The 12,122-nt window shown below is 34.7% G+C and overlaps 1 protein-coding gene across 1 annotated transcript in view; it reads left to right on the forward strand.

Moving 5' to 3' along the window:
- Positions 1-2,733: 2,733 nt before the first annotated feature.
- LOC123558541 (plexin-2-like) overlaps positions 2,734-12,122 on the forward strand; it is a 59,870-nt gene continuing 50,481 nt past the window's right edge. Inside the window, exons 1-4 of the mRNA XM_053548891.1 lie at positions 2,734-2,777; positions 3,715-3,811; positions 5,497-5,646; positions 7,458-7,565. Of these exons, the coding sequence (XP_053404866.1) occupies positions 2,734-2,777; positions 3,715-3,811; positions 5,497-5,646; positions 7,458-7,565 (399 nt within the window). The remainder of the gene's footprint in view (positions 2,778-3,714; positions 3,812-5,496; positions 5,647-7,457; positions 7,566-12,122) is intronic.

The raw sequence follows: 12,122 nt of genomic DNA on the forward strand, positions 1-12,122 counted from the left end.
CGTCTCCATTTCTTTGTTGTTATTACACCCGAGATAACAGGTGTTCATCTGTCCGTCTGTCTGTCTGTCTGTCCGTCTGTCCGTTAGCAATTTCGTGTCGACTCCGCTCTGTAAATCGTGAATCCCTTAAAGGATTTTAAACAAACTTGACAAATGTTCTCCACATCAAGATGACGTGCAGAGCGCCTGTATCAGGTGGCTCGCTTTAAGATCAAGGTCACCCTTAGGTGTCAATGTCATATGACTTTGTTTCGTGTCCGCTCTGTAACTCTTGATCTGTTTGAGGTATTTTAAAGAAGCATTGCACAATGTCCACCGCATCGAAACTATGTGCAGAGCGCATGTTTTGGATGGCTAGCTACAAGGTCAATGTCACACTTAGGGGTCAAAGGTCATATAACTTTGATTCGAGTGCGATGTGTAACTCTTGAACTGCTTGAAGGATTTTAAAGAAACATGGCACAAATTGTCACCACATTATGACGAGCGCATGGCTCGCTTTAATACTTTTGACGATATGTGTAGCATAACTTCTCTCTGATGGACAGAAAAACGGAACAAGAGCTGTCCGTAACACAGCGCGCTCGACTTTCCTCAGTGCTTGACTCTTAATTAGAGCTTTGCCAGTAAAAAAAAAATCCAAGTTAAAACGGGACATAACTCTGTCAAAATTCAAATCAGAGTAATCGGGATTGTTTCAGAGTTCAAATCAGAGTTATGGGGATTGTTTTTCCTGGTGTAGATTTCGATAGTAATTAACTATTTTAAGTTTCAAGACTATAGCTTTGATGGTAACAGAGATATTTGACTTTATCAAAAACTTAAAACAAAAATTCTAAGCTAAAAAGTGGCATAATTCTATCAAAATTCAAATCAGATTTATGGGGATTGTTTCTCATGGTGAAGCCTTTTGAGGATAAATAAGTATTTTAAGTTTCAAGTCAACAGCTTTGATAGTAACAGAGATATTTGACCTTATCAAAAAAATTAACTGAAAATTCTAAGTTACAAAGGGACATAATTTTGTCAAAATTCAAACCAGAGTTATGGGGATTGTTTTTCCTGGTGCATACTTCGACAGTTAATAACTATTTTAAGTTTCAAGTCAATAGATTTGATAGTAACATAAATATTTGACTTTATCAAAAACTTAACTAACGCCGACGCCGACGCAGACGCCAACCGGAGCGAGTGCAGTAGTTCTACTTTTTCTTCGAGAAGTCATGCCTAAATGTGTTCTTCAGCAACTTCGTAATCTATATCCAAATCCAAAAGACAAATCTTACATGGACCACAAATGGGAGTGACATTAAATGTATATGTGAACATACCCATATAAAAGCTAATGCTATTTCACTGATAAATATACATTAAAGATTTCGAAGTCACTCCATTAATATTTTGGCATGAAAAAAAAAAAAAAACTTTCCCAAGTGTACATAAAAATGGATTTGTAAGAATGAAAAATAGAACATTTTTTCTGAATGCAAGATCACATGCGAGAGCTAGGGTAACTACATTAACAAATTCTGGACATTAGGCGAATACTGATGTTTTTACAAAGATATAATTTTTTTGTTATTTTGTTTTATTTTAGCAAATTGTTTAGTGTTGAATACACATGTGTATGTAATGTTGTTATATTCAACTATCACCGGCTGAGAACAGGACCCATGCAACAAAATATTCAAAACTGTGTTAAATTGTGCTTTTGGCAAAATTAGGTTTAAAATTAACAATATTTCCTGAAATTTTAAAGAGATACTGACTTTAAAAATGTCATTTTAGAACGAAATAATAAATATGTTCCTATATTTTATCGGTAAATGAAATATGGCAAATCGTTTGGATGCAATTTATTATTTTTTATCTTAAATTCATTTATTTTATATCAGTTTTACAGTTAAGTTCTTACAAGTCATTATATAAACTACTCTCGATGACTGCTTCCTGGAGTTTTGACCAGCACTCGCACCGAAAGAATGGATTTTGAAGGTCGCGGTCAAATTCTGCAGACGGGATTCGAACCTGCGACCTATGGGTTAGGAGTCCTAAGCTCTACCCCTACACCACGGTGCCTCCTGTTGTGATTTATTAAATTACTCTTGCTGCGTACTCTGGATTTTATTACTACGCATCCGAACTCCTATCTCTATTTTATTTACTGATAAAGTATAGGAACGTTATTTATTATCTGTTAGTGATATAAATGTCAATATTATCCATACATAATTTCAAGTTTCGCAATAACACTGTTAAAAGCTGGAAACTCCTTTCTTGGAAAAAGAAGTCATCGAAAAAATCAGATGAAGAAGTTACCAAATTAGTTTTCATTTATGTGGCCGTGCATATTTGTGTTTTGAAGAACTATAGTATGCAAACAGTACAATTCTCCTAAACACTTTGTATGCCTACATAATGTTCTTATTTTTAAACTTCATTCTGTATAAGAACTCATATGTATCACTTCATTTTGAAATAAATATTCTAACTTTTACTATTTCGTTGACAATGTTTTATATCCCATTATTCACATAACTCACCTATATTATGTACAAAAAAATATATATAATCATTTGGTCATGATTAACCTCCTGTTGTGCTGAGGTATCTGATAGTGGTGGTTTGTTGGCAAAGGTCATATGTTTTTGCTCTTGATAATGTATGCAAAAGTTCTGTTTACCATAAGCTACAATTAATAACTTGATAATAAGGTGACAATTAGAAAATATTATGTATCATGCTAAGGTGATAACCATTTCCCCCGGGTACGGAAGGTAGGCCTTTAAAACAGGCACATCCGAATTTATATCACCTACCGCATAGTGATGATATAATAATCCAAAGCCTATTGCCGTTATAAACTCGTTTTCCTACCGCGCATAATATAATCAAATTATGTTGAGACGGTCCACTTGAAAAAATCTATCGTCTTAGGTGTCCGCAGTCCACGTAGACTTAATTCGCAAATGTCTAATATGAAGATGTTTAGCGTTAAAATATGCTCTTTGCTTTTTTAACCGATATATCATATAGTATACTCAACACAGTGGCGTATATTGTATGCTGTATGGATTATAAAATGTAAACTTGCTTAGTTCTGAATACAAATTTGTTTGCAGATTCATGAGAAAACAAGTTAATTCAGACAATCAGTATTGTTGATAAAATCTATAAGAAGATTCTTTTACAGAACAGAGTCAAGCAGAATAATAGCAAACTTCGTTTGATTCTATGCATGAGAAATTTTTAAATATGAAACACCCCACGCCCTGAGCACGACTCAATGATAATTCTCATGATGAACAGATACATTGAAAAGACGCCATGATCCCAAAAGACCAGGAAATAACTCACAAACCTATATAAACGCTATAAAGACTCAATTTGTGTTCAGGCATCATATATGTTTCAACTGCCATATATTAGTCAATGATTTGTCAAGAACGACTTCCCGTTGATAAACAATAATTCTTATTGCAAAATCTATAGTAAAACAAAAATCTTTGCCGATCACTTAATGCAGTAGCATTGGTATATTGTGAATGATTTATTTTTTTCTAATACAACACTTCTTTGTTATAAGACTTTTACTAGATCAATGTTGTTAATGCGTGCTCAATGAAAATTGAAAGAGATTGTATTTTGCAGTCTATGTAAAAACATTGTTTGACTTGTATGACAATTTAATGCCTTGTTATTGCTATATTACAGGTTAAGTATTTGTACAAAAAGTAATAGGACGTGTAAATGGTGTCAGAACAATAGCCAGTCATACTGTATTGATAGTGACAAAAGCTGCAACACTAGTGTAAATTTTTATTTTATTACATCAATGATACAACAGCATATTTCTGTTTTGATTTGAAATAGAAATCTGTTTTCATGGTTTTCATGTATTATTAGGATACTTTTGTTACACCAACTATTATATCTAAGTTTTTTGACCACATTAGCGCAAAACGCTCATGATGAGGTGTTGTTATCATTCTGTGTCCGGCGTCCCTCGTCGGATGTCGTAAGTCTTCAACAATCTGTCAACTCAAAATCTACATGAAACCTGGTCAATAAAATCTCAGGAGAGATCGCGACTTAGTTATCTGAGGTCAACATCTACGACACTAGAAAAAGGGGAAAACTTTGTTAACGCTCTAGTAACATTTTCTACCTCATCTTTATAAAACTTTGGCATAATATCTTTCTTAACGTATTGGACCTGTAATAGAGTACCTCCTTTTTGAAGAGTATTCAGTTCCTTCCATAATCTACTTTGACTGCAATTTTCAGGGGGGGGGGGCGTAGGTTCAAGCCCCACTGGGACCAAATTTTTCTCTCCATATTTTCCTTTTATCTTGTAAGTTTTTACTTCTTTCAAGACTTATTATGAATGTATTGTACAAAAGTGGAAAGTTTTCATTTCTTGCTGTTCAAAGTGAATTTACCCCTGAATCAGGAGGGTTAGAGTTAGGCATCTTTAAAAATACGGAGTTACATGCGGTAAAAGTTCTTTATTTTGCCTTCATTCTTTAGATTACATATAGTGGAAGAAATGCAGGTAGGTTTTACTTCTGCCTCAAGATTATATTTGAATGAAGTGAGCAAAATTCAAAACAGACCCACAGGTATCGACCTTTATTTTTCAATGTTAGGGTTAGAATTCTGTCTCTCTTTACTTGAGGCACCCTAGAAAAAAATGATACAGTTTTTTTACAGTTTTATTTTGTGTTTTGTAATTGTTTAACAATAGTTTGATGTTTCTTTTATCAAAATTAATGCTGTAATGAATTCTCTGAAAACGTTTAAGATAGTAGCCATCACACTGAAATTAGTCTCTACTTGAGCTTGAAGAAATACCATAAATTATACAGAATTTACAGAAAACGGCACGGTAAAAGTTGCAAAACATGGTCAGCTTTAAGAATATATCAAACAAATACCATTTTTTAAACATTACTATTAGGGGTCCAATACCTTAATGAAAATAATGAAAACTGTGTCAAGTTTGTGACTGGGTACCTAGGTCACTTGGTCAAATATTAAAAGAAACTTGTAAGCACCCTAGAGGTTTTGCATAGGCAAACTATTATATAGAATGTAGTAAACCGTTGCAACACTTTTGACGTAATATAGAAAATTTACATTCTTCTTGTATTTGCGTATATTTAACTTTATTATTTTTCAGTGTCATATATAATTTTTTTTCAAACGTGGATGCAGTGAAAATGTTGAAAAATTTCAACCAATCTGTGGGCGAGTAGCTTTAAATACTTGGTTATTCTTGTGGGGCGGGTAAAAACTAAAGTTGTTCGATACAGGGCCTTAGGGTCTTTCTTTTTATTTTTCGTTTTATTTTCAAACTTAATTTACTATGAAATAATGTTACGTGCCCATAACACATTTAACTCCATATATTCGTCTAATTGACTGTGCATATTAAAGTGTTCTGTTTAATGCTTTAGCAAACACTGTGTGTAACATATGTAAATATTTTTTCAGGGTGTTCAGATAAAGGCAGGTGAATGTCCTCGAGTCATAAACTATACAATGATCTCAGATGACAGCAGTGTCCGAGCCCCAAATGGTACAGTGTACATTTCTCGAGATAGAGACTATGAAATTAATATAGCTGGCATAAATTTAAAGGAAGTATGTATCATATGATTTATATTATATGTTCTCTTATCAATATCTAGTTAAAATATTTTTGACACACATGTTAGTGCACCTAGGAATGGAAAGAAACGAAAAAAATATATTCTACGTTGTTCATAGTGAGCTAATTGTACAGATTATCAGTACGACGTGCAGCTTCGTGCATCAACATATACTTAAAATAACGGGTCTGAATTTTACCCAATTTATTTTGTAGCATCCTGTCATTGACCATTCTCTAGTGCGTTAAAATTGGTGTAATGAGAAGCGAAAGATAAATATAAAGCAGAACCTATAAACAGCTTCTTCCGATAAATTCCATTATTTCTTCCTTAAGCATATTCCAAGCAAACATTAATTAATATAGTTTGTACCTAGCATTGACTTTTAAACAGAGAGGTTCAAATCATTTTCAGAGTGCAACAAATGAAATTGGAGATATCAAAATCTATTTATCCTAGGTTAAAACCTGGCAAAAACCTGCTAATTAGTGGCAGTAGCTGAAGTGTTTGGCGTTCAGCAAGAAAAGAGAAACTTGCCTCTTCTCTCACGGATATATGTTCCGCCGAGAATCATAAATATATGGTGTTAACTTAGCATTGAAATATTTAAATATTTATTAATTTGATTGATGCTCCCTTCTTTAAACAAAGGTTCAAATGGTTCGAGAGAGGTTCAAATATTTGTGTTCATTTGGCACTCTACAAATATGAGGTAAAGAGTACATACACCTTTGTCAATCTCAGAAAAAAACACCATGCACATTATATGTTCATGCGTATAAAAATTCGTAAGAATAAGAAATCCTATAAAAGTGTAGAAGTAGTTCGGGTATCAAACTCTCGTTTTCAATGATGCCATTGTACACGTTTGTGTGCGTCAAAAGGGAATAACTACACAATCTTTTGATGGACCTTGGAAGAAATGTCTCAAGTATTTAAGTGGCCATGTAATGTCTTAAAACGTGCGGAAATAGTTTGCGACACCACAAAATTCAATGTAATAATTATGCAACAGTATACATTTTGCAGAAGAGCAAATAACTCGAAGATATTATAACCAACCTTAAACTTCGTATAATAATGTTATTTTTCTTCTGCTTAAACTGACTAGAGAGCAATAGCTTCAAAGTCTGCTATATTGATAACTCCCCGGCCGTCATCCGTATATCAATATTTTCTTCGAACGATGTGATAATATATTTTTACTCTACCTATTTAGTGGAATTCGATAAAATTTAGATGTTCTCTTGGGTGGTTACTTTCTAACGATCTGCAAGCGGTTACGCTCGGCTGCATATACGGTACATCAGAGCTAAAGTTAGAAAAAATCTTCAAACGGTATCTTTTCTACATCGCAGATTTGATTAAGCAATGTTTCTGTTAGTGGCAAATTGTTCCTTTATGTATATAGGGTGAACTAAAGATGATTCTGTGGATTTCTTTACTCAGGTCTTTCACCTTCTTTGATTTGCAGAAGGATACGCCTACTATCTTGAGAAACAGATTTCCATATGTGTTGAAGTATGAATCTCACGGAAGCGATCTGGTGCCATTGTAGCTCTCTTATCTGCTATCTGGTTGTTTTCATAACCATTGTTTTGACACCAGTTTTTTTTCTGTATGATTTAACTATATCAAAGGAAATATATATGCGTATCGACATTAGTTATTAGTTTTGTAGGTTACCTGCTCGTCATTTGTGTATAGTACGAAGGCTAATATTATGCATATGCATAGCATTACTTGTTTTATACATATAAATGTCTAGCTATGTGTTTTATGTAATGTTTGATCCTTTATCAGGCAGGGTCAGTGACCTACAAATGCAAGATCATGTCTGATACGCAAATTTTGTGGTTTAAAACTGCACAGTTCGACGAAGGTGGCAGCATCACCTGTAAAATTCATAAGGTTTGTGTCATATTTATACCAATAAGGTGAAGAGATATAATGGTATATTTAATATTATGGTACGAGGAGTGTTCGATATGAATTGCTTATTGTCCTCTAGCTCGATATCCACGTGGGGCACGATAAAAACCAATACCTACCTGAATAGGGTTATTCAATACCTACACAACGGTGTATAAATGTACATGTTAGACTAAGTGTAAGACATAAAATTTGCGATTTGAATACATGCAATTATTGACCACTGTAGTAAAAATGGTTGGTAGAAGCGTCGACAAGAAAGATGAAATACGGGCTTATATCAAAGCTCGCTCAAAACTTGGTTGTTCTTTGAAGCAGCTGATGACTGAACTTTGTACTGCTTATGGACCTTCTTGTGTGTCTTATGACACAGTTCGGCGGTGGAAAAAGAAATTTGAGTCTTGTGTAGAGTCCATCAAAAATGCACCGAAATCAGGTAGGCCAAAATCTGCATCTCGTAAAGAAATCGTTTCCGAAATAAAGGAAATCATTGAAGGAGATGCCAGATTTACAGTTCGTGATATTGCACGAAAGGTAGGCATATCACTGTCAACGGTTCACCTTATTTTGAAGAAGCATTTGAAAGTCAGAAAGATTTCTGCTAGATGGGTGCCACATCTGTTGACTGATGAGCAAAAGAGGCAACGGGTTAAAGTGGCCAAAAAGTTTCCAAAATATGACAAAAAGCAGTTTGCCAATGTCGTCACAGGTGATGAAACCTGGGTCCATTATTTTGAGCCCGTAAGAAAGGTTAGCAATAAGATCTGGGCCACTAAACACAGCAAACGCCCAATAATTGCCAAACGTTCTTTGAGTGCAAAGAAGGTTTTGTATGCAATCTTCTTCTCTGGTGAAGGAGTCGCAATAAAAGTGCCGGTGAAAAAGGGCAAAAGCATCACCGGAAAGTACTACAAAGACGTAGTACTGAAGAAACTGAAAAAGTATTATCAGAAACGACGCCCTGCCACTGGTTTTAAACATGTCCGTCTTCTACATGACAATAGAGAGTTTGAGATTTCAAACTTCGCCTTCCCCTTCAACGTCTCTCATATATATTTTGGGTAAAACGTCACCGATATGCGTGTATTTTATTTATATCACACGTTGCTACTAAAGTTTTCCATGTAATATCACGTAAGCCTAAGACTTCTCTTTATTACTATGCGAAATAAAAAGCTTAGTTTCAGGATTTCTGCTTATTAAGTTATTTGATTATCCATATAAATAATTAGACTAAATTTGATGCGAAACACTATCAATAGGTATAAGAATAATGAAGTTTTGTATGGCTAATGATTTTATCTATATTATTATAGTAAATACATTGAATTGAACCTGGAAGTATGAAGTTATCAACTGATTTTGAGAAACTTTGAGATTTTGTTCAAACTTTAACTTCTACGGCATATTTGTGTCCCCAGGCGGTATCGATTATACCAGATAGGCCTTTTTGTCGTATAAAGTGAAGTTTTGAACGTCCGAAGGTGTGATATCACGAAAGTCGAAACTTCATTCTTTTTACATCTACTCTGTCCACATACTCGGCATCAAAGACTGAAATCTGGATGGAGGCACATGGCATGACAGTCATTTTACTTGAAAAATAAATAATTACGCGCGATTATCATTTGGTGGAACATTTTATTTTCACATCCAAATAAAATCAATCTGTTTCTGTCGGACACTTAATACGACAGTTGCGTTTTAATCATAAACATAAAATGGTACTAGTAAGACGGAAATTCTTCTGAAGTATCAGACAATTTCAGATCTATGATATCATGATGCGAGAAGTTTCCTGTTAGCCGTATGGGATAACTCCATTCTTTAAATGCACGGAACCAGAGCCTGGCAGAGGGACATTTTGGGTTAATTCCCCCTTTGTTTCTTACATTTTACAAAGAAAGTCGGTCTTGAAACTCGGTGTGACTCTACCCTACCCTACACCCCCCCCCCCCCCCCCCCCCCTCCCACTTAAATTGGGTGACCCCCTCTTTAATGTTGGTGTCCCTCTAACCAAAATTCCTGGATCCGCAGATGCTTTACTTATAAAATAGTATATTAAAATCATATTGTGCTGTCTGAGAGTTTGGCATTATACAGAGTTATACAGAGTGTCATTATCATTTAGATACGATCATTATAGGTTATTAACTTTGTATGTGGATATATGCACGAGTTCTGCAGCGGTAATATTGCGCGACTTTAGGAGCGCAATATTGTCTGCGAAAGAACGAGTGCATATATCCACATACAAAGTTGATAACCTTTTTATTACATATCCACTATCAAATGATTAATTTATATTTAAATTATCGTTCTGTCACGAAAGACAGGAAAAAATACGGAAAAAAATTCTCCGAAAACGCAATTAACAAATCAAACTGACGCGCATTAATGTTTTCCGCGAAAATGACGTCAACTTGTTGTCGCAACGTGCGCGTGGACGCCATGGACATCACGCGATTCTTTCCATTACATCATTAAGAAACCATTCCACGTCCTATATTAGTCCAACTTATGACGTAATTATAACTTTCATTTCATTTCAGTCTGATAAATTACTACATGCTAGTATCTAATAGGTCAGATTAATCAAAGTGTAAAAGTGAACAAAATGTTGCATAAATTACAAATTAAACAAACACACAATAGCAACAAAAAAACTAAAGAAACGAGATCCGCAATGGACGCACCGGCAGGAGAGGTAACTAGAGTCACGGATTGGGACTAGTCCGATATGAAAGCGTTCAACGTCATGATATGGAAAAATATTGCACGATCGCGGTCCATTGAAGAAACCCAATGGAAAATAATTTTTGGTATGTAATAATCATTTTTATTTCCTCTCATGTATGATTTACAATCGTGCATTGTATACTGACTATACTGACATAATTTTATATAAAACCTAAATGTTTGGAACAACACTAACGATTTTTTACATTATTCACATTGTTTTATCGTCTGATTTCGTTTTTTTTTTTTTTTTTTTTTTTTGTAATCGCTCTAATATCCATGATTATATTAATTGAAATGTTTTTTATTTAATTTTCATTTCTAAAGCCGCTTGTAAAACTCCTGCCCTTTCGGATAATTGGTATCAAAATGCACGAAAAATACGATCATAATTACGGACAAATTGAATGGGCGGATTAAAAGAAGTAAGGTTCATTCTAATGTTTGAAATCTCAAGGAATTTTAATCGAACTTCAACTTCATACGTTAACTTCGCAAGAGACGTTGAAGGGGAAGGCGAAGGTCGAAATCTCAAACTCTGTAATGCCCCCGCTCATACCTCCGCAATAGTTACGACGTTTTTGAAGAAAGAAAAAGTAACTGTTTTGCCTCACCCCCGTATTCCCCAGACCTTGCCCCATGTGATTTCTTTTTGTTTCCGAAATTGAAATCATTCCTTGCTGGGCGGAAATACCAGTCCCGACAGGCACTTGGATATGCCATTCATCAGTACCTTATTACTGTGCCCAAATCAGCGTACCGTGACGCCTTCAAGAAGTGGATACATCGGCTGAAACTTTGCATTTCTAGCCACGGGGAGTACTTCGAGGGCATGAAATGAGCCCTTATGGGCTAACTTGAAATTTGAAGTCTCCAGATAGAAATAAGCAATTTATTTCGAACATCCCTCGTATTTCAGCGTTAGTTTACCAAAGAAGTGATTTTTGATATACTGTTAATCAATGAAATTACATATATTGCATTTATGATAAACAATGGAAATTGCTCATATGGAATGTGTTGTACTCTTGTATCAAGTTTGATGTGGATGATGTTGATGTTTACTTGTACTTGATTTATGTAATGATTTAAAAATACAAAGCAACTATATGATATAAGTTTTTAAAAAGCACGTGCCTTGTAGATTATTTCCTGCTAGTAGTATATGTTTATTCGATAAATGTTCCATCAGATAGCTCACGACAGTAACACGGCATTGTGTGAGTGAGCTCACGACAGTAGCACGGCATCGCGTGAGTGAGTTGCGCTTATTTCAAAAAGTACACAATGGGCTTGAGTAGTATTCTAACAAATGTGAATATTTTTCATGTCTTCTAGTATGATTACGAATATGTGTGTGAAATGCGAATGGAAAGTAACAACACGGAAAGCCAAAGTTTGAAGAAAAAAAAGAAACGGCGATATATGACTTTTAGATATCGATTCACCGTAAAATCCAACTCGCTAAATCATTTGTGCAAATGTATACTATCTTACATGTGATTGTTTTCATATACTTAAATCATTTAATTTAGTACTTTGAAATAAAACAGCAAAGTGACATCAATTGTTGAAGAATTGTAGATAATATGTAATTAAGTTGATGTTTGTTTGTGTTTGGGTTTAGCGCCGTTTTCTCAACAATATTCATTAGGTAACGACATGTTCCTCCGCAAGGAAATGCCAAGTTTTCCACTTAAATCAGATGTGGACAACGTATGATTCCAGACACAGTGTCTTATATTAAATCGTTCAGGAGAACAAACGCTTCTCCAGGAGCTCGAATTCATGACTTAA

This window comes from Mercenaria mercenaria, chromosome 1, assembly GCF_021730395.1.
Source record: "Mercenaria mercenaria strain notata chromosome 1, MADL_Memer_1, whole genome shotgun sequence".
NCBI classification, from domain to species: Eukaryota; Metazoa; Mollusca; class Bivalvia; order Venerida; family Veneridae; genus Mercenaria; species Mercenaria mercenaria.